Source organism: Tinamus guttatus, unplaced genomic scaffold (assembly GCF_059628265.1).
Source record: "Tinamus guttatus ecotype Peru unplaced genomic scaffold, ASM5962826v1 Tinamus_guttatus_pri_ptg000327l, whole genome shotgun sequence".
NCBI classification, from domain to species: domain Eukaryota; kingdom Metazoa; phylum Chordata; class Aves; order Tinamiformes; family Tinamidae; genus Tinamus; species Tinamus guttatus.
Window position 1 is genome coordinate 62471 of NW_028288861.1, and position 23598 is coordinate 86068.

General features: G+C 40.1%; 2 protein-coding genes and 1 pseudogene across 2 annotated transcripts in view; 2 read left to right on the forward strand and 1 right to left on the reverse strand.

Annotated features, from left to right (window-relative positions):
* Nucleotides 1-892: 892 nt before the first annotated feature.
* On the forward strand, nt 893-2090 carry LOC148593840 (fibrinogen-like protein 1-like protein; annotated as a pseudogene).
* Nucleotides 2091-9437: 7347 nt separating this feature from the next.
* Nucleotides 9438-11335, reverse strand: CHRM5 (cholinergic receptor muscarinic 5). The gene has a single exon (XM_010214782.2). It carries the CDS (start codon nt 11274-11276, stop codon nt 9684-9686), a length of 1593 nt encoding a protein of 530 aa, XP_010213084.2. The 5' UTR covers nt 11277-11335; the 3' UTR covers nt 9438-9683.
* Nucleotides 11336-13902: 2567 nt separating this feature from the next.
* The window catches only part of AVEN (apoptosis and caspase activation inhibitor), a gene marked incomplete at its 5' end in the record, with an annotated part of 80141 nt that continues 70445 nt past the window's right edge, over nt 13903-23598 (forward strand). The window contains one exon of the mRNA XM_088529371.1: nt 13903-14010. Within this exon, the coding sequence (XP_088385497.1) occupies nt 13903-14010 (108 nt within the window). The remainder of the gene's footprint in view (nt 14011-23598) is intronic.

Consider the following 23598-nt stretch of genomic DNA (forward strand, 5'->3'; position numbering starts at 1 on the left):
ACTTTGTGCTTTTCAGTTCACGTATGCTTTCTTACAAGTACAGCATATTGGAGCAAAGTCCACCAGTCTGAGCACAGTGTGAAATAACCAAGATGCACTTTTGCTGCCCTTCTACACTTCAGGTAGTGTGTTGGAGCCGATTTATTCACCTGGACTTCAGTAGCAGGCAAAGTACAACTCGAGAGCGTGAGCTCAGTCATTTGTGCCTCTGTGTTTCTTTGCCAAGCTTCACTTGAAAGGAGAGGTAAGGTGCCTGCCTAGTGCTGTTTTCCTCTGTTGCTTTATTAATAATTTATAATATTGAGTTCGCTTCTAGGATTAAAGGGATTCTTAAATCATTTCACTGTTTATTGTAAATACAAGAGGATAAAATAAAAGACTGATTCACTCAAAAATGCAGGACAAAACAGAACTAAAAAGAAACTGCTAGATCCGAGTACAGATTTCCCTAAAGTTTAGTGATGCTTGTGGCTTATTTGTTTTATTTAAATCCTTTTTGATAATAACAATAAAAAAAGCAAAATAGAAGCTTTCAGGAGAAGGGGTGTATAATGGTGGGATATGCAAACACAGCAGAACTTCAGTTTAAGGTAAGCCCTGTGCTGAATTTCAGGGAAGATAATTTTCCAGTTCAATGAGACGTCATTGTCAAATGACCAGCTTTGGATATATTAACTAATTGTATATTAATCAGAATTGTTAAGAATAAGAATTTAGCTAGAATAGAAAATTCTATTGTTTGTATCTATATGTTTGGAATAAAAAATAATTCTCAGATGTAAATTTTTCTGCCATGATTTATATTGTACATTTTAGGAAAAATATGCTTAATTTTTCACTTTGGAAGATTGCTCTCCGAATCTGCTGCTAAGTCCTGAGATTTATAAGGAAAATGGCTCTGCCGCAATGTAAAACACTATGGAGATTGATGATGGGCTATGGAGACTCCGTGCTGGCGCTGGCAGGAAATGAGCTCTGAGCAAAGATCTTGATCCATTCCTTGATCCATTCTCTGCCTTCATCAGAGCCACTGCGTGGAGCCAAGTCATTAAAAGCAACAACATAAAAAACAGTAGGGTTGATTCATTTTCCCTCCTCTTACTAATGACAAAGGATCTATAAAATTCACTATAAAATTCTGAGCGAATCCTGTAGCCCTCCAGTCTAAATGTTCTTCTCAAGATTCATCCATTATTGTTCTATTTTGAATGAATAATTTTCACTGTAACAGAAGATGTTCCACCTTTTGGAATGAAGTCAGTCTGAGCCACAATTTCCAGTCAGAGCAAAGCAATCATTCACTCTCTGTAGATGACACAGCGTCCAGCATCTAAAATTCACTGTATGAACAGAAACTTACTTTAGAACTTACTATTATTTTTTTCCACATAGTGTATCCGAGGGATTGTTTTGAGATTTTTCAGCACTCCCCAGGAAATTCCAAAGATGGTCCTCACATCATCCAGCCAAAGGAGGATCCAATCGTTGTCTACTGTAATATGCAGGATGGTGTCTGGACAGTGATCCAGCACATTACGGCCAATAGTACTGTTGACTTTGACAGAACTTGGCAGGACTACAAGTATGGATTTGGCTCTGTTTAAGACAACTACTGGTTAGGAAATGAATATACACATCAGTTAACGAGCAGCTCCATGCAGTATATACTTGGATTCAAGCTTGTAGACCTCAATGCTGAAATCAAATGGGGAGAGTACGAACCATTCCTTATTGAAGGGGAAGAGTCTCAGTACCGACTCAGGGTCGGTCTCTATAAAGGCAATGCCACCGATGCTCTGACCCTGGACACGGAAGCTTATCTGCATGACAAGCAGAAGTTCACCACCAAGGACAGAGACAATGGCAATTTCTTCCAGAACTGTGCGAAGCTGGAGCACAACGGCATTCCCGGGGGAGGCTGGTGGTACGACGCGTGCGCCGGCGCAAACCTGAACCGCAGGAACATCATATACTGGCAGAAGGACTGCAACAGGATCCATATGGGCAAGTCGGCGTGGATGATGATCAAACCCGTTGACCGTGGCCTGCCACATGCAACTGAGCCTTGTTCGTGTCAGAAAGAACTGTAGATAAACCACGTGTGTTTGAAGGGAACATCGTACATGAAGTTCCCAGAATATCTTTGCAGATGTTTTCCTTCTGTGTTGCGCGTCATCATCTTCAGCTAGCTTGAAGCACCAACATATCCTGTGTCCATTTCTTCTAGATGAAATTACATGCACTGGAGTAGATTTAAGCCACTTCAAAGTTTAGAGGTGCAGGCATCTAGAGTCTTGGCTTAGAGTCTTAAGAAAAACGTTTTTTTCTTCATTCCTACTTTTGGCTCTTCTGGTACTAGATAGTAAAAGGTACTTACAGATATAAATATTAGTCATTTCGTTTATCATTTTCTAGGCCAAGAAAGAGAAAAATATGTAATGTATTACTGTAATCTCCTGTCCTAAAGCAAAGATGTAGTTTTTTTTTTTTTTTGTAATTTCATTAATTTTAACTTCTAGAGAGAAGGAGAAGAAACAGATTCACCAGTTCACGGATTTTTTATGTGAATCACGGCTTCTTTGTAAAGTGGCAGAAGTACAAATAATCACACTAAACAACCATGATTAAAAATTTAGTCCTGCACGGGTTTTATGACAGTGCATTGTCCAGGATTGGGCCTAGGACATGACAGACATCAACCAACCACAAAAAAATGAGAACAGAACTCCTGGGCAGAAATGGAGGGGAAATCTTCTATTTTTAAATTTCGTGATCAATTTAATCTGTTTTAAAAGCATAAATAAAAAGGATTTCAGTTTTGATGACCTTGAAAGGTCATGTTTTTTGCACAAATAGGGCTATTTCCTACATTTCTGTTCTATATCATTAGAATAGCTAGATGGCAAGTGAACAATTTCCATTGCTGCATTAAACAAAATACCAGGATAATAATTAGAATACCTTGTATGTTATCATTAATATCTTAATTAAAGGAACACAAGCAAAAGAGACTGGCAAACTTCTGCTTTTTATTTTAAAAATGGAATGTCATAATTTCCATGAAAATCAATTTACAGAATACAAAATGAATTGTGTTTTAAGAAAAGCTATGATTATTTAAGGAGAAGGTAAATTAATTAGGGAATGGGGAAGTCAAGAATGCTATTTTTATTTTTTACAGTCTACTTACAGCAGTGTTAGAGAGACATAAATATGTTTTGTTGGTAAGGCCAGTAGAGTACACATGTCCATTTTGCAGCATCTGCTTTTTGCTTTTTGTTTTCTCCCCTCAAATTACATTTAAACAAAGAGAAGTGATAGAAGAATTGGTATTATCTGAATTGTGATAATGTTTATGTTTATGTTATTAGAGTCTATGTGATGTGGGTTCTGCTGTAACTCAGGAAGCCTCCAAAGCTGTAATGATACAAGAAAATTGCCTGAGTGCAATTCCTGCAGGATTCTGACACAGTTACAGATTATTGTGAATCATCTTAACACAGAAACACACAGCAGAAAGCCAACAGGCCATATCTGATCCTCAAAGACAACTCGGCTACCTGCAGCCCACTCTTGGCCTGTGTTTGGATGGCTTGGGGGAAAAGAAGAATCTGGGAATTGGCTGTATGAATAACTCGGGCACAAGCAGCTGCTCGCTCCTGGAGGCTCTCTCTAGTATTAATCAGAGGCCTATAGACCTAGATGACAGTGAATCCCAGGATGGGAGTTTGATTAAAATGATTTAATAACTAACTAGTAACAAGAAGTCTCCAAGCAAAAACACAACAGCAAGACTAATATAGTTCAAAGACTTTAAATGCAACTTCGAGACTGATATATTCTGTTTTTCTAAATAAACAAGTAAATGAAAAGCTGGAAATGACTACATGAGCTGGAATTGGGACTAAGTGGATGAACATAATAAGGAATATTTCAGTCCATCTACCAGCACTTCTTTCTAGAGCTTTTTAAGAAAAGGAGTATTAAGAAGTTGACTAAACTCCATTGCAAAAGGCTTCACTGAATAGATTTTCTTCTCCATCACTAAATAGTTTTCATTATTGCATTGAACAAAACATTGGGATAATAATTAAAATATCTTGCATGTTATCTTAAATATTTCAGTAAAAGAAACACAACCAACAGAGACTGGCAAACTTCTGCTTTTTAACTTAAATAATTTTCATGAAAATAATCTAAAGAAAATAAAACATGCTGTGTTTTAAAAAGTGGATGGTTATCTTTATCAGCTAGAAGAATGCTAAGAGCTAGTGGCCATCACTACGGAACCAGCAAAATCAAAGTCTGATACATGGGAGCTTTTATTCTATCTATTCCTTTCTTTTTTTTTCCCCCTATTCTATTCCTCCTGTCCTACCTCCACCTTGCTCTTTCCTGATTCTACCACCTCCTGTAGTGACTTAAAGGAAGGAACAGAGTCCTCCCAAGAGGAATTAATGCAAAAAAAAGAGGTCAAATATTTTTCCAAAATGAGGAGACATGACAAAGTCTAGAGCAATGGCTGTACTCCTGAGGGATTTCTTCAACTCTTCACTACTTTTTATTTCTCCATGTACACTCTTCTTAACCATGGGAAAGATAAACACATTGTCATATACAATATCATAATAAGCACCTCAGAACTTAGTGAAAGGATAAATTCTTCCCAAAGAAGTATCAAAACTAACAAAAAAAAAAGGTCTAGTATCTCCTTTTTAGGAAAAATATTTATTATTATTTATCCTTTATAATCATTCAGCTTTTACATGAGAAAGTGTTTTGTTGCTGATTATCTTCCTTATGCATAACCTGAACAATAAATTTCCAGTCGTCCACATGACTTTTCTTCTGTGTTAACCATAGGTTTCAGTAGGACAAAGTGTTTGTAGGCCTAATCCATTGTCAAGTGCTAATGCTGTGCATCAGTAAGTTAATAACATTAACTACCTGGGCTCATTAATTTGACCTTAATTAACAGAGTTGTTTTAATCATTCTCATTTCTTCTACATTTCAGAAGCCATCAAGACACAGCTGGAGTGGTACAGAGCTGAGTCCAGCCACACTCTGCAGCTCTACGATGGAAGGGATACAGGCCCTTAACTCACCTCTCCCCACTCTTCCTCCTGACAGATTGCACATGTAAGCAGGTCTTATGTGCGGCATACAGAAAAGAACAGCTATCTGAGCTCCACTATGTCTAGGTGGACACATGTAAGGAGCCCATCATATAAGTAGTAAAAGACATTGATATTCCAGCTGGTATTTTTGCACCATAATCCAGGCATTCAGTAAAAATCTCCAAACTATAGAGGTCTAATGAAACAGGAGCCATCAACACCCAGGATTTGGAGAAGTTGCTATTTAGGAAACAAAACAAAACAAAACAAAAACAAGAAACTTTTTAAAGGATTTACAGTGGCTAATTGTTTGAGAAATATTGACTTGGTTGATCTAACAGCACATACACGAAGAAATTAATGGCATTTAATCGCTAATCACATAGCATGAGTAAAAGGCAGTGGTTTTATTGCATGTAATGAAAACTGAAGTTCATAATCTTATACACAGCTGAGCAGTGCTATTAAACCTCAAGAAATACATTTACCAAGATGGAAATAATTCACAAAATCATCCCTTTCTGAAATTACTAAAATTTGTAGACTTTTTCTTTTACAACACCCTACTAATATTTTTTTAATTACCTATAGACGTTACATAACTGTTAATATGAATCATAAATGCAAAGTGTATTTGAATGATCAAAGTTTGAGGTTTTATGACACCCAGCTGTTTACCGTACGTGAAGAAATCCAAGTTGGAGGTTTGGAATGGCCACATAAGAAATAAACGGCCTCTGTTTGATTTGGTAGAAGGAATGGCAAGATATTTAAAATAAAAGACATTGTATCCGTTTTTCGGAGCTTAGGTTTGGAAGGGACCCGAGCTCGGAGAAATCCGTGACTAGAAAGAGGCCTCACAAACATTTCAGAGTCTGACAGACCGCCTTGAACTCCTACCCGCACGCATTGTGGCGACGCTCTCCCCCGGCTCACACTGGGAAGCGGTGACTTTTCCTAGCTCTTGTTGTGATGCTTGAGAGTTTATTCAGAGGCAAGTTCTGACTGTAAAGTTCTCTAGCTCACAACAGTAATGAATGTGTTTTTAAAAAAGTATTCTTTTATAATACCAAAAAGGCTGGAGGTATGAAGCTTTTTGGCAGAGTCCTTTTCCAAAAAGGACCCCTAGATGCAAAATCACAGCAAAGGAGAACTGCAGCTTGATTGTTATATACAATTGAGGAAATCATTATTTGCTTCTCACTGTGTCCAGTTGGTTCCTTCACATTACTTCTATCTCTACAGAAAGCAGATAAAATTAATTCCTGAGGGAAGTTATCATTCTGTTTTCTTGTTTTCCTACAGCAAACAATCCAGAGAAGGTAGAAGAGGTATATCTCCTAATGATTACAGAATAGTTTCATAACAAAAGCATCAAAAATTCTCATTCAATATGAAGACTTTGGAAATCCAAGAGGTATGAAGGGGTTATTTGGAAACTCTTTCCTATTATAATTAAGAAAACATCTTACAAAATTCTACTCAAAATCCAGAACCTGAATAAGTCCACAGGTACTCAATTCTGAGTTTCAAATTGTTCATGCAAATTGTTTTCTAAGAGAAACCAGCATTCTCCAGATTGATATGGGATTCTTTAATTGTTGCAATGAGTTTGTATTTACCAAATTCAACATACTACAATATCTAAGGGGTGATAAGGAAGAACAATTAAGGATTTTGTCTTGAAGCTTATCACTCTGTATCTGGAATTGGATGCTCTTAGAGTCTGTAATATTCTAGTGCTTTAGATACAATAGAGATGAGAGAGTTCTTTCAACAGCTTTCAATAGTTAATAGCAGTTATCAGTTGACAGACAGAGTTGATAGAATAAGTAAAATTACCGTTAAATTGTATAATTAATGCCAAAATATGCATAAATATGCATAATAATACATCATACTTCATAGATTTTTATAGAATTTTCTCTATAACCTTCTTTCTCTATAATCCTTATTTAATTCAAAATAACATTTCTGTAAAGGAAAAACCTGCATTTTCTGTCTTGACTTTCCATCCTTTGCAGGGCTCTGCATTCTGTGATGAATAATCTCAAAAAGTGCCCAATTTTAATGAAATGTTCTATGTCAGTTTAAAAGTCATGGGAATTCTTCCAAGTATTTATGTACAAACAGCAATTATATTTACAGAAAATGTATTGTTTGATACATTATGGGGATCTGGAATATATGGTGAGGCTGGGACATAAGAAAAAGGAGAGCCAAAAATGATGTATCAGTTTCCTTTGGAGAAGAATTCAATATTCCAAAATATTAAAGTGTGTTATGTCCCTGAAAAGCTTAGTTAGGGATTTATACATAAATATACATACATACATATAAATATATACATATATAAAAATAAAATACAAATTTACATAAAAGATCTTTTTGCACAAGTCCATGATCATAACCTTCATCAGAATGAAAAGATGAGTAAAAGGTTCAATAAAAGGACAAAAATATAGATAATGAAGATTTGACACTGCAAAAGTCTCACAATATATTTTAAAGGAAGCCTTATAGAACTTGAAAACAGTATATGATTAAGTACTGACTGATACTCTCTTGAGGATTGGGGTTTTCTTCTTTTTTTAATGATTTTTGAGTAAATGTCCTACATGACAATAAAGCAACAGTATTTTTTTACACAATTTTAGGTATTTACAATGCACCTAAGTTTGGTAATGTAATATCTCACATTATAAAGTGCTAGCAGCATAATTTGAACAAATATTTCACAATTACACTGAACCAACATTGTTGCATCCATCACTTCACTGTATAATCTAATACATTTACTGAGCACAGAGTCCATAAACATTTACAGAACACTCTAATTCGACAGAAGCCAAAATTGACAAAAAATATCCCATTTAATTTCAGAAGTAGAAGCCACTGCTTTACTTTTGCAACAACACCACAGCTAGCAGGAACTGTTACTGTTTCATAAATTTTGCCTTTAACTACATCTTATATCACGGAGGGACACTTTAATTTGCTAAGAATCAGACACACTGCTTACTGAATGTCTGATCCAATGTAATATAAAACAAACTCACTATAATAACCAACTTGTACATAGTTACTGTACACAGGAAAAGTTCTGGATTGTGACAGAGGAAAATCGATGAAAGGGTCTGTATAAAAAACCCTGCTTTCCTTTAGTAATTAATGATATGCTAATGCACCGAAAATAACAGGCACAGTACGGTATGTTTCAAAATCAATCATATGAATTTAGAGAACATATTTTTACATTACTACATTGCAAAATCTTTCACTGACACAGCTTTCCCCTCTGGGATAAAAAATCTGTACTGTGGTTATTGACCTGAAGGAATTATATATCTGTAGAAAAACCTGGGGCAAACCTCAGCTCGCCGTAACTGGACCAGTACACGCTGATCCCAGAATCCAAAGCGCTAAGGGGGATTTTTCCAATCTCTGATCTGCTGGATCTAGAGAAACTAGATCTAGAACTAGAGAAAACTTATGTTTCCAAATGCATAATGTTAGTTACTATTTGTAAAGCTATGTAGAGATAAAAAGTGCTATGAAAGTGCCAAGTGATAATTATTTTAGGTAAATATTCAAAATTATTTTTAAAATTTTCAATTTTTCAGAGATGCGCAGGACTTTCATTTATATATATATTTTTGTGTCCTGCTAAACAATGGAAACTTTGGGGGTGAGGAAGAGACTAACAGAGGAGGGTAAGAAAAGCACCTCCTCTCTCCCTGCGTCCCCTCCTCCTTTCCCCATGTCCTCCTATGTTGTACAGTAGATGCACTATAACCATTATGTTGTACAGCTGATTCTGATTTGTACCATTGTCACTGCCATATAATTTTTTAAAATTTCCTTCAGAGGCATTGGGAAATGAAGAAATACAAATTCAAAGTTATCTACCATTATTCTTGTTTACTGATGAAGCTGAAGTAAACAATGATACTGAGGTTGTGACTGGGCTTCTAATATACAAAATACCTATTTCACAGCATTGCACTCTCCCATAATACATTTGTCCATTTGGAGTTCTAAGAATCATCCTGACCATTTATTATTTCTATCTTTAAATAGTCCTTCTTCCAATCCAACAGGAGATGAAAAAGTTGCAGAAGGATATGAGTGGAAGATCCGTTGCTTGGTACATTGAATACTGGAATAGACAAAACACTAGAAAGAAACAAAACAAAAACAAAAACACAGTTCTGCACTACAGGAGGACAGACTGGGTGACCTGGTATGTATAATGCAGGTCTAATTTCTAGTAGTCCATAAATTACTCTTTCTCAGCCTGAAAGAAAGGACAGAAGACCCCCCAAACATAAAAACGTTAATGCAGAGATACTGCATAATCACAGACACTCTCAGCTGTTCACAGCAGCCACTGGCTTCTTCATCCCAGCACACCATTTTCATGCACAATTTTACCTTTTTGCCGATATTTTTAACCCCTTGACATATGAAGCAACAACTTTAAAATGACAAAATTGTAGTCAATTTACCGAACTATGTCAATTTTTTTTTTCCCTTGTATGAGCAATTATGAGTAATATGAGCAATTATGGCAACCTGGTATTGCCCTGCCAATATAGCTTCTCTTCCACTTTTTTCTTTTTCCACTGGCAAAAAAGCAGCATCTTAAAAGTCTTCCTGAAAGTTTTGTTGCAAAGTGCATAACAAATGGGGTTAACAGTGCTGTTCACATAGCACAGCCAGTATCCAAGGTGCCACAGTGTTAGGGGGATGCAGTCAGAGCAGAATGTGGAGATCAAAACCATTATGTTGTAGGGAGTCCATGTAATGATAAAAGCCAAAAGAATGGCACTTAACGTCTGTGCGGCTTTGCGTTCCTTTATAAGAACCATCCTTTTCCTTTTGGTGATTTGGTTACTTATATTTGGATCCATGCTTTTAATGGAAGGCTCCTTTGATAGAGCAGCAGCACACGGACTTATTTTCACTTTACGACAACCGTTGTTGGCTTCCTGGCTACCATCAGCCTTAACCACCAAGCGGAATTTATAGGCCACACATTTTTTACTTTTTTGAACATGGCCTTTGGCAGGTGATAGAAAATATTTCTGGGTCTCAAAATCATTTTCTTCAGGTTGCTCTTTGATGACAACATCCTTACTCTCCTTTTCAATAAACTCTTCTACTTTACCTTTATCTGGACTTTTGTACGTTACTTGGAAAACTGAATCAGAGGCAAGTTTATCCTCCTCTTCTGAAGACGCATAGCTGCTGCAGGTGGTTAACTGATCAGCTTTAGACCAGTCAGTACAGGTACTCACTGCCTGGGAGGCCTTCACTGTAGCAGATGTACTTCTACTAGATGAAGACCATGAAGCCTGACATCTCTCTCTTTTGACCAAGTTTTGCTGCTTACAACTGAAGCAAGACTTCAGGAGAGCTTTCTGAGGCTTTATCATCTCAAACTCTGCCACAGACTCAGAGCCTTGAAGTTCAGCAAGGTCCTTAGTACGTTTCTCAGTCTCTTTATAGATGCGGCAATATAAAATAGTCATTACTGACACCGGGATGTAGAAAGCAGCAATTGCAGTACCAAAGGTGATAATGGGCTCATATAAAAACTGTATCTGGCATTCTTCAGGTGGAACAGTTCGTTCACCCACAAAATACTGCCAGCACAAGATTACGGGTGCCCACAAAATGAACGATATTAACCAAGCCAAACCAATCATGATACCAGCTCTTTTGGGTGTGCGTTTAGCCCGGTAAGTTAAAGGTCTTGTGATGGAAAAGTACCTGTCAAAACTGATGACTAGGAGATTCATTACTGAAGCATTGCTAGCTACATAATCCAGTGCTAGCCACAGGTCACAGGCTAGACTTCCAAGAGACCAATGACCTATGAGTATGTAAGATGTGTAAAGGTTCATAGAAAATATTCCAATGATAAGATCTGCACAGGCAAGGCTAAGCAGATAGTAGTTGTTAACGGTTTTGAGCTGACTGTTAACTTTGAATGATATCATTACAAGAATATTCCCCACTATGGTTATTAAGCTTACAACTGCAGATACAGTGGCAATGGTAATGACTTCCCAGAGGCTATGCCCTTCTAACTGCTTATGGTTGATGGATGAACTGTTTACAACAGTTGAATTGCTGAATAAATTTACTTCCATCCTTGTTCTTGATTTATTGTCATCTGGGTGTTAGCACTGTTGCATATTGCCTTCTGTACTTGAAATATTCTTCCAGAGATAGCTGCAAAGATCAAAGAAGAAAAAAAGAGAAGGAAGCAGATCATTAAATAGCACAGACTTCCACTAGAGTTACCATAAATCACTTAAAAACAATCTATCAAACTATCTGTGTTCTTGCATTTTGGTTGTTTCTACGATTGTGAACGTAACTAAAACACACAGATGTACATTGTAGGACAATGTCCTCAGATACCTTATGACATTTCTAATGCAATCACAACAACTTCTGTTTGATAAGACATTCAGTCATGTCACCTCTTGTATTTTGAATACCTCAGGAGACCCTCTACATATTCTTGTAACAGACATTCAAAGCTTTGCAGTGGGGTGAGTCAGCTAATCACAGTGTTGTTTCTTACTGTACTGCAAAGAAGACATTTCTTTGGAACTTCTGACTTAACCTTTGACTTAAGGAAGTAGGGAAGGCCACAGATTTTTTCAAAAAAAAAAATAAGGCAGAAAAGGACTTTTCTATTATTTAGAGATTTGGGGACACAGGACACGAGGTGAGGCATGTAACTGTAATTTGCGTAGATTGGGTAATTTAATGATAAGAGTGAAAGATAAATAGGAGTAAATCGAAGAGTCAATTAAAGAGAAATCATCAATCAATGGCCACAATGACAATCCACTGTTTGAGTTAGCATTACCTAAAACATTTTATTACTGTAATTCAGTATTCCTCTAGCTCCCAGGAAGCTGGAAATGGCACCGCTAATTCTGTTTATAGGTTTCATCCCAGGTTTCATCTCTCTGATGTCCATCCCTTTCCACATCCTAATTCTTCACTGGTGTATGCAGTGTAACTCTTCACTGTTGTTTTCTTGTTCCAGTGAGCGCTTAACTGGCAATTTGGTTATTGCAGAGATTTCTGCTGGTTTTTGAGTCATTTCATCACATCAGAAAATGCTAATAACTTGCTTGATATTTGATCTTCCTTGACAGTGTAATTTAGGAATAATCACGCAAACAGCAGTTTTTAAGTCATAAACAAAATATAAATTAAGAGTTTGCTTATTGGGCCAGTATAACTACATATAAGTAGGCCTTTTACCCTCCCTGAAATGTTTGGCTTAGAATTTAAGGGGAAGGACTATTGAAGCTACACATTGGATTGCAAACCGTGGGGCAGGAGAAGCAGAAATTGCTGTCCTGTCACAAGTATTTTTAGTTTGAACTGATACAGGCAGGGGGAACACAGATAATACAGCATAGGAAATGTAGTCAATTTCTAAACAAAAGACAGTCCTCATAAAGGCAGCCAAAACCCAGCGCATGTGGAGGAGTCGGCAACAGCTTATCTATTAACGGTGGATTTCTTCTATTACATGAAAACTTAGTTCCTTCTCTTTAAAAGCTTTCCACAATTTATTGCTGCCTACTTATTTTCATTCTGTGTGCCACTACGTGCAGCAGTGTGCAAGTAATACAAACCTTAATTGCTCACCTACTTATTTTTTAAATATATCTTGCTTTGTCCTGTTGTCCTTCATGCTTGAGAAGAGCTCCTCTAATCAACAACAGAAATTAAGCCACTATCATCAAGCACTCTCATTATCGTCACGCAAAGCTCTCCTAACGGGCTCTTTTACTATGATGACTATGGAAAATCAAGAGTAGCTAAGCTTCTAGTAGGCAAAGATCTCTCTTGGCATTTTGACCACTCTCATCATCTTTTTGTACTCACACTCATACTCTGTTTTTGTCTATTATCTTTATTCCCTTTATTCCCTATTTGTGTATCACCCAGGTCAATGGTGCTCAAGTAAGACTTGTGCATGCTATGGTAACATAATTAATGCTAATTGTCTCTCACAAGCCTGCTTCAAATAGGGACATCAAAACTGACCTAAAAAAACAAAATGCTCAAGTACAGTGTCATGGCTTTGCAATCCAGTTCATAATGACTGCTGCATGAACTTTACATTTGCGAACTGTGGTATTTGCTGTTTTTTGCCAAATATTAATTTTTTTTTGCCGAAATAGCTGTAGTTACTAATCCATGGGAACGGTTGCACTAGCACTGCAGCCAGTGCTTGGTCATCCGTGTCATGGATGAGGGCGGCACAGCCGCGGGCTTCGCAGTGTCCTTGGCTGGGGCTCAGCGCCGGCCTCGCGGAGACACATCGGCTGGCGCTCCCTCACCCTGGTGCATTTGCCCACGCAGGGCGCTGGGGTCAAGCTCGTTTTATAGCTTTGGTCCAGGAAAAACAAACAAACAAGCAAGCAAGCACCGGTGTTTTCACGTGGTGCCGAGAGGCTGCAGCCTGCGCGGGAAGCGGCCCTGCAGCCACTCGCTCTCCCGCCCGCCGCCTCCGCGCGCGGAGCCCCGCGCAGGGCCCATTTCCGCGGCTGCCGCGCGCCGCCCGGCCTCTTTCCGGAGGAGGCGGGGACGGGACGGGCCCGGCGCCGCCGCACGCGGCCACACGCGGCCATGCAGCCGGCGCGGGGCGGCAGCCGGCCCCGGCGCGAGGGCGGGCGGCCCGGCCGCAGGCGGCCCGGCGCGGCGGAGGCGGCCGCGGGCAGCGGCGCGGAGGGGCCCGGCCGCGGCGGCGGCGGCCGCGGCAGAGGCGGCGCTCACGGGCACCGAGGCGGCGGGGGCCGCGGCAGGCGAGAGGCGCGGGGCCGCGGGGCCGCCCCCCGCCCGCGGCGGGTAAGGAGGCGGCGGCCGCCGGGGCCGGGCGGGCGGCGAGACCACCCTGCCATCTCCCCTCCCCTCCTGCCCTCCGCTCCGCTCCCTTCTCCTCCGCGCCCTTCTCCTTCTCTCCTCCCCTCCGCTCCCGCCTCTTCCCTCTCTCCTCCCCTCCTCGCTGCGCAGCGCGGCCTCCTCGGGCCCCGGCGCTGCAGCGGCTGCGCTGGCAGCCGCGACAGGGCGTTTCTGGCCGAATCCCTTCCAAGTTTTCCGCTGGAAGGAAAAGCCAAAAAAAAAAGAAAATAATGCAAGTGCGAGTCAGGTGCATGTTTTGTTTTGCAAACATGTGGGGGTGTTGATACGTTTTATTTGCACCGCGCCCTAAAAAAAAAATCCCATTTCTCGAACGGTTTCCAGTGTGGGGATGGCGGTGTTGGCAAGTGCCGTGCCCGAGCTGCCGAGCAGCCTCGGTCAGCGCAACGCACCAGCCGTGATTGCCCCCGAGTTGGCAGAAAGATAAAATCACAGCCTAACGCTGATTGATGTTGGCAGCGCTGGGAGCCCTGATGTGGGCAGAGCAGCTGCTACCCTGTTTGTAGCATCCACTTGATCAAATTCACTTTGACTTCTTTTACAGTACCATGGCTTAAATTGGGCCCAGCCAGGGGTTTATGTGTAGTAGAGCTCCCATGGTTGCTGATGTAAAATATCCATCTGTCTTGTCACCATCTCCAGGTACATTTTAGCACCCATCTTTTCAGAGGCAAAAGTGCAGCTGGATCAGTACTTCTCCCTGGGGCCCTGGCCAGGGTTTTCAGGTGTGTGCAATATAAACTGCCGTGTGCCTAATGATGTGGGGATGTGAAACAGTTGTTCTCCCTCACAAGTCACAGGGCATGGGTGGAAAATGCAGTAGCTCTATTAGCTGAGGAGACTTCCAGCCCAGAATTATTTTCTGTGAGTCATTCAAGAACTTAATGACCTGAAGCACATCTACATCTTTATTCACCACGGCGCTGCTGTTGCACTTCATGGTTTAAAAGGTATAGTCAGTAAGAGAATTGTGTGGTGTGTATGCATTTTTATCTGCATTACAGTTTGAGGCATTTCAGGAAGCTGTGAAAAGATTTTATTTGGGGATAGCTTGCAATATGCTTTCCCTAATTGTTACTTTACTGCATTTGATATGCTCTTTGTATTTTAGACTAATACAATTACTTTTTTTATTATTTATTTTTCTTTTGCTATGACTGATACAGGCTGGATCTTTAAAAGGGAAGAAGTGGAGCAGTAGCTAAGCTTTCTTCTTCCTCCAGAACTCTCCCAAAGCACGGTTAAAGCTAGTGCTTTAGGAGGGCCCTGGTGTCCAGCCCGCGGTGCCCTGTGCGCACGCCTGCGTCTAGCTGAGGAGCGCTCGCCCGGCCGGGCGCGCGTGTCCCGGCCACCCACCGGCCCCGGGGCCGGCACCGGGCGGCTTCGAAACGGGCAGCTCCAGCTCCTTCCCCCTCTTCCTCCCGGCACTCGGTCGCGGTGCCTCCCGTGTGTTAGCGGTGCTCTTTGCTGGGCCACACTGGCTGAGCCGATGCAGCTCTCTGACCTGGCGGAAAACACGGCTCTTTCCTCTTCACGAGCTGTCTCATCCCAGGCGAGCACAGCAGCGTGGCAGGAGGTCGTCGGGCCCAAGCGTGCGTGACAGGGAACCATCTTGTCCGTCAGCGATCTGAGCTTAGATGGTCTCATTTGGCAATGTGCAAATTACATCTGCAGCAGCAGCGCTGGGCATGTGAACAGTTTTCTTCTGTCATTTTCCTAGCTGTGTCCTGGACAGTGAATCCTTTCCTGTGAAAATCTCCTCACTCTTTAAAAACAGGCCTCGAAACTCCCTGGAGGATGGAGGTGCGGGATGCTCTAACCCTGGAGCACGTACAGAATTTCCTGAGGGGAATCTGGCCCGTGTGCTTTCCAGGGAAAAGCTTGTGGAGGATTACATTTTCCATTCCCACATTGCTGTCTCAGTTGGTCGTTTGGAGGAATTTTTCTGTTAAATTGGCATCATTCTAACATTGCATGATTGGGATTTAGATGACTTAATAATATTTCCTGAGAATAATTTTAAGCCTAGGTTCTTCTGTCATTCTAAAACTGTGTTAAGTTTGTAATTTAATTTGCATTTAGATTGTTTATAAAACTATTGCTGCTAAACCTGACATTTAAATATTTTTGACTGCTGGAGCTTCAGTTGTTGCTTTAGTTTCTCTTTATTCTGCCTCCAGTTGCAAAAAAACTTTATAAAAAAACTGCATCAAATTATATTCCAGTAACTAGATTTGTTCAGTCTACTATGTACAGACCAGTAAAATGCAAACAGAATTATAGGAGGATGAATTCAGTAAAATGTAGTGAGAGTGTTAATAAAACTCCACTTCATCGCAACCTTATGGAATTAGCACCTTTTACAGTGAAGTAGAAATTGGCATTAAAATGCTTAATATTTTAGCATTAATATTCTTTAGTCACGTGGATGAATTTAATCAGACAGCCTTTCTCAGGGCTTGTGTTTCAGGTGTTTGAATTTCGCGGTTTCTAAGCCTGCGGTTGAGGCCATGGGAAGTTGCTCCTTCCGACGCGGACGTGGGGAGCGCGGAGCTCCGCGCTGGGGAAGCCGCGGGCGGTCGTCACTTCTGGCGTGGGCAGCGGGGTGGCGGGGGCGGTCACGCAGCTTCCCCGTTCTGCGGAGGCTGGTGGAGGCTGGACACCGCTTTGGATGTTTGTCTGCTGCTGGGTTTACTCTGCCTTCTGTTTTAGTAGGGAGTGTTCCGCGGGGCTGCTTTCAAGACCAAATACTTGCTGGATCTAAAGTCAGTTTTCCCCTCCTCTGCTAAATGACAGCATAAAAGGAGATGAGGGGATGTATTTGTTCTTGCACCAACTTGGTGCATATCCAATTGTGGATGCAAATCTTAAAAGCCTTCATGATTTCTTGCCTTCCTCGTGATGGAGGAGATAACGCTCTGGACGTGGTTTGTAACTTAACCTCTGCTCTTTAAACAATGTTCTGCCTCTCTCAAACATGGAAATGGTTTGTGAACTGTGAGGAAAAGTACTCCTCCTCCTTGTGAACAGCAACAGGATCTTGCTCTCATTCATGCTACCTACCTAGCGTGGGTGCTGACTTGACTGCCTTCTTGTATCCTCCATTTGAAGCGGTGCTAATCTGAAGCCTACTTGCAACCAGCTGGTTTACCAAATGGCAGGTTTCTTTGTAGATCCGTTGTCTTGAATATTTCTGTGTTGCTTCTGCCTTTTTTAACTCATGTTAAATAAATAGAACACGTTTGCAGTCACTCATTTTTAGTTTAAAAAACGTGAAATTACAATGCTTGAAATAAGTTTTCTTTGAAATTAGTGAATTATCTCCCACTTTTATCTCAACTCTTCTAACTTGTGTGGTATATCTTAATGCAGTAATTAATTTTAATAATACTCAATTTGAAATATAGTTTATCAGAACTTTTTTTTTAATTCTGAATATGATGATAGCTTTTATTTTGATAATTCCTGATTTCATCCCCCTTCTGGGTCATTTGAGGAAGTTTTCTTTTGACTTTTAATTCTACGTTCATTTCATTTGCAGCTTACAAATTATTCTTGTAACTTGATTTTTGCTCCTGAATGCTACCCTGCTGAACTGTGTGTGTGGTTCATGCTGTTGCTTCAGTGCCGTTGGAAGTGGCTTGTGTATTTTGGCAAGCTTTTCTGGCTCAGCCCATTGGTTGCAGTAAGCTTGTTTTTTGTTGTTAAAGAATGGGAGTTGAACTAGAGCGCTCTTTCTCGCTTACGCTGAATTTCTTGAGGACACCGTGTTTATTGCATGTTAATTTCCACTTCATTCTGGTGACTTTTGTGTGTGTGTAGCACTGACAGAGAAGAACATCTAGTGTTACCAGCCTCAGCCAAATTTTGCCTAATCTGTATATTTTTATAAATCATAATATATTGCTTAGGGATGTAAAATTTAACTTAAAGATGTGTAAAGACATATATATATATATATATATATGTTTTCCCTGAACTTCAGATTTATTGTGTGTGAAAACCAAAATGGCTGCTTACTGTAATAACTACTCTGAGTAAAAATGCATGAGTACCGCTGTGGCTATATCAGAAACACTAAAAAGTATCTTTTAATATGAAGATCAGTTTACAAAATGTAAAATAAATCCCTCTTGTAATATTTCAGCGTGCTTAGTTACCAGTTTTCTCTGAAGAGTCGATTGTGTTTCTGTTCATTCCCATGGTTTCTCTGGACTGTGAAGTTCGGTGTGTTTCCCACTCTAGGGACAGAGTTTTTGCCATTTGCCCGTTCTGAGACTTGACCGTCGACTTAGCCCCGGGAGAATTAAGTTTGGGCCTATCTACAGGGTTGGACTGGTTTTTGACTTTGAGTCTGACCAGTGATGAAAATAGTGATTAAAAAGCTTTTTAATGTCCCCTTAAGGAACAGACAGGGAAGAAGTCAAATCTCTTCCTGTGAGCAGCGGTGTTAAGGGAAAATACAAGCAACGTGAACTTGGTGACAAGCTGGAAACTCCTTGTTGAAGTCTTGAATTAGCATTTCTGATAGCTTTGAAGGATTGCATTTTTACTATTTGCTTTAAAATTAATAAATAATAGTGTTAAACATCATGGTATGGTCCATATTCTCTAACCATAAGCGCATTAATTTTCTCAAATGTGTCACCAGGCAACTGACATGAGTTTCCCAGTACCTAGGGCATAGGGAAGGTTTAAAATTATCTCTGCACAATTAACAAGTATCTTCAAACTTTATGAATAATAGATGGGATTTTGGATCAGAAAGGTGTCTAGAAAAACAGGTGAAAGAGGCAGATGTATTAAATTTGAAGAATGATAGCCTAACATTCATTCCTGGAAAAAATACTGGGAAAAGAAATCTGTTCATAGTCAGCTACATAGTAACAAAATTTTGGATTTGTCAAACACAAATGAATCTAATTTCCTTTTAGAACACCCTAACAGATCTTGTTTTTATAGAGGAAACAGGTACCTGTGTCTTGAACACAGCAAATCTTTTGACATTTTATCCTAGTGTTTTTCAAAGTCGGGGGAGAGTTATTTTACCTAGTGTGTATCAGTTTGTAATCTGTGCATAGTCACTAACAAGGTGTGAAGAACTTCCTTGCAGGAGTTTCTCTACTGTGATGAGGTTTGGAGTGGAACCAATTGATTGCGAATGAAGTGTGGGCTCTGATTGAAGGGCCTGGCATTAGATTAAGTCAATCCCTTGCAGAAGTGGTTGGAAACATCTTTAAAGTTCCAAGTCAAACTGGAAGGGGGGGCTTCTGCAAATCTGCATTTGCTTGTGTTATGCTGCTGCATTACGTGGGTTAACAAACGGCCTCGTTGCTTCCTGCCAGCTTCGTGTCTGACACGCTCAGTTCTTGCAACTCCATTGGAAAAGCTTCTTATTTATGTAGCTTATTTATGTATGTATGTGATGGCTGTGCATTCCACTTCTGCCTCACCCATTCAAATGCTTGGTATAAATAGTATAAAGCTATTTATAAACTCCATATTTTATTAGTAATGTGAAATAATTCAAAATTATATTACTGCACTTAGATTGGATTATCATGTGCAATATCATAGATGAAATTCAGATGAAATGTAAAATTTTAGTGTCTTGAATGTTGAAGAAGCTCTCGCAAGAACTTAGAATTCTAATTACAGGATTTGGAAAAGAACAAAAACCACAGATAGAAGAATCCACGTTGTCCATTTTAAAATATTTTGCCAATGAAACACCGAGTCGATGCTAGCAGCAAACGGTAGGTGGGGTTGGCAGCTTAACCTTTAGTTGTGATGAGGCCCAGCACTTGGTATGTGACAGCCATCGTGTCGCAGGCAGGGGAGGCAGCTGACAATTAAATGAGGAAGAGTAAAGGCAGGTGTTTCACAATGTAAAATCACCGCAAGGGAATATATTTCTCACCTCAGGGTGCTGGGGTTGGTTTTTTTTTTTTTTTGAATATATGTTGGGGCATATCAAAATCATACATATATATGAGTTTTTAGAATTTGCTGCTGGCATATGCAATACAGACGAAACTGAAAGAAGGGAGAACTTTAACAAGAAGTTTTGATGAAAACTTATGTTACTTGCTGTAAGCAAATACCATCGTAACAGGATTTTATATGGGTACTTCAAGTGGAATAGGGCAGCTATATCATGCTGAAAGAATAAATTAATCTGTAGGAGGAGTGAAATTTGATTTTGAAATTTGGTCAATAGTATTCTAACTCATCTAAGTAATAGTCTTATTTTTCACAGTGGGAACTTTGAAAGACATGACAGTATTGCTTTCTGTTTTCTTCCAAAATTAACTGTGTGGTTTTGGGAGCCTCTATACAGGTTTCCTACAAATCAGTTGTGTTTTGTGGCCTTCTGTAGCTGTCTTTTATGCCATTCCTCTATATTTGTATGTGAATTTGTTTTTTGATTACGACTTCTCTAAAAGTAAGGCCTTAATTCTTTTGCAGGTAGACTTAGTAAACCAACCGTGCTGGCAAAATGGGCAAATCCGCTGGAGTGTGTGAGAAGGGGCCTCCAGGTCCTGTTTCTATTCCTGCCTCTCTGTTCCCAGGGGATGACCTCAGTCCAGACTCTGTTCTTAACCCTGGGGTCGGCAGGATCTTGACTCGCAGAGCCGAGCGCTGCCCTGGGCCGCAGCCCTCCTGGGCCACCGCGCTCCTCCTGGCGCCCTGTGGAGTCCGGGCTTCCCTGGCCGCCGGGCGCACGGGGCTGTGCACGCCAACTCCTGGAACTGCAGCAGGACCCAACGAGTGGAGGCCACCCCTCCCGTCGCTGGAAATCCGGGTGTGCCTCTACTGTCCTCAGGGTTAAAATGACTCTTGGAGTTGCTTCACTATAGAGTTCAGTGAAGGATTGGGACATTACTGCAGAACAGCTCTTATGTTTTAGAATTATACCCTAGGCCAATGGCAAAATGAAATGTCAGTTTAAAGTATGGTTTTCTTTTAACTATGGCATTAGGGCTTTGAGGACCTCAGGCAGAGATTCTGAGCTCCTTTATCTTATGTTACATGCTAAACCTAGAGGCTGTTTGGAAGAATATCTTTCCTAGGATTTTCTTTTTTCCATAGAAGTTGGAGATGAATGAGGAGAAGGTTTTCAGTTTTGGGACGAAGTTTTTAAAAGTATCTGCAGTAAATCAGGTTTGAATTTGATATAGGAATAACAAAGGTATTTTTGAGTGAATGCAGAGAAATACATTTGAAAATATCCATGGTATTATTTTTTTTACCCTAGTGTGTCTGTAAAATACTTGAGCCGACTTTTTGGTGAATTTAAAAACAAAACAACATTCCTAGTTCTTGTTTCTCTGAAGAGGGTGCATAGAGGTATGGCATGCTGTGGAGCGGCGCACTGTGGCGAACTGCAGTCTGCACCACTGGATTACTGCAGCAGTAATTCAGTGTGTTTGAATTACTTTGCTCCCTATGCTTTAAAAAGCAAGGTGGGAGATTTTTTTTCTTTTAAAGTTACTAAAATAAGCAGCTTGTAGGATCAAACTTGGTGAGTGTTGAAGAATAGCAATAGTTTTACGCAAAAGACTTACATGAAGCATACAAGATTCTTCTCTATTTTTTTAGCTTTAAATACAGTATTATTCCTGTTATGTAAAACCCTGGTTTCAGAATAGTATGTCTTTGTGCCCTAGCTAATTCTGCCTTTAGATGGTTTCCAGTAGGCAGCATTTCTGAAGCAACCTTTAGGGTTTCATTGCTGTTTCAGAAATTCTTGCCCCATGCAATAAGGACTAAAAGTCTTTTCCTCGTGCTACCTGTTCTTTCGGCTGCCCTTTCTGCTAATTAAGCTTCTCGTTAGCTTTGGTCGCTCTCTCTAAAGGTCACCAGTAGAGCAGACTAGTGAAGAGGATTACTCCTGGCAAGTATGTGTGTACATATATATATATATATATATATATACACACACATATATATATTTTCTTTGTGAAAGAAGCTCCTTCTCGAGGCTCTTCCTTACTCAGGGAGTGAGGGGGAAGCTTTTTCCTTTTCCCCACCACTTGGGAAAACAATTGATAACAGAACCTTGAACTGCTGCTGGAGGAGATCCTTTATTGCGGTGGCGACTGTGCGGAGAAGGAAATAGATCGTTTCAGTTAACGAGAAGCAGCTCTTAAAGGTCACTGGAGAAGCCTCCCTGCAAAGGCCTGGGAGTGGGTAAATGTGCTGAAGGGGGAGGAACATGCAATGCACATGTGTGACCTCAGCTCATTAATGCCTTTGAAGAAATACATATTTAACCTACTCTGTTAGGGATGTTGCTATAAGTATGAACTGGACTTAAGATTTGTCTATATTATTTGATCTTATTAATACTGTTTAGAAAAATCGAATTGTATAATGCACAAAGTATTAAATAGCAAGAATATTTTTTGCTTTACATTTCATTAGACTGGAGGGAAAAAATGAAAGCAACAGGATTTGCAATATTTATAATGACTTGTCTAAGGTTTCTGATGAGTATTACAATTTATTGACTTTTGAAAATGCTTAGTTTCTCTTGAGTAACTAAGAATTAATTAGAAGGAAAAAACGTCTTACCTATATTATGTGAAACCCTAAAGGAGGAAGTATAATGAAAAGTAGTTTAATCATTTGCAGTGAGACAGCAAGCAGACTGATGCATTTACCAATAGTAATTGTTTATTTTCTTGCCTTATTGTAGTGTCCTTCATTAGTCACTAGAAAATGCTGTTTATAATGCGGAAAAAATGTCTCTTGACATTGGTACTGAACTATTTTCACCTCTTTCTCAAAAATATGTGGCAAAGTCAACCTTGTATCTGCCAGACTATGGTGGAAGCAGCTTGTGTGCAAGGTTGCAGAGCCATTACTGCGGGTATATTTTTGTGTAAAAAGACAGACCATGAGCGCACACAGCCTGTTTCAGATACAGAGAGAGCATGATGAAAGGCCTAGATCTGCAGTGAGTGATAAAGTCAAGGATTTGGAAAATGTGGAGAAAAGGAAGAAATTCAAATTTCAGTCCACTTCCTGCCCAATTTCAGTACAAGGTACAGTCACATTCTCTCGCTTTTCAGATAAGTAACACTATTGGTGGACTCCAGGTATTTGAGATAGAAAAAAAGAAAGAAGGATAAAAAAAGGGTCCAAGGGAAGTTCGTTTCAAAATATCGAAAATTCTTTTTTTTTTTTTTTTTCCCTCCCATTCTCCCCATACTTTATGTAAAACATTAAAGTTGTGGTAAGGCCAGGGCCGGATCGGGGGCTGCCCTGGGGATGGAGGCGCTGCCTGGTGAGTGCGGCGCCGTTCCAGAGGGCCCGGAGTCGCTGCGTTCTCGTGGCTGGTGGGAGATGCGAATTGAAACACGTTTGTGCAGAGGAGGGTATTGAGTTTATTTTCACTTTCCAGATAAAGTATTGTAGATCTGCAGCAGGTGAGTAGAAATGGATTGTGTGTATTGACAACAGCCCTATAACAGTTACTAGCCTCTAAAATTACAGAATTACTCACAGCAG

What these genes read in the sequence shown, in the direction of transcription:
- CHRM5 (XM_010214782.2), bottom strand. Translation starts at nt 11,276, where the DNA reads ATGGAAGTAAATTTATTCAGCAATTCAACTGTTGTAAACAGTTCATCC.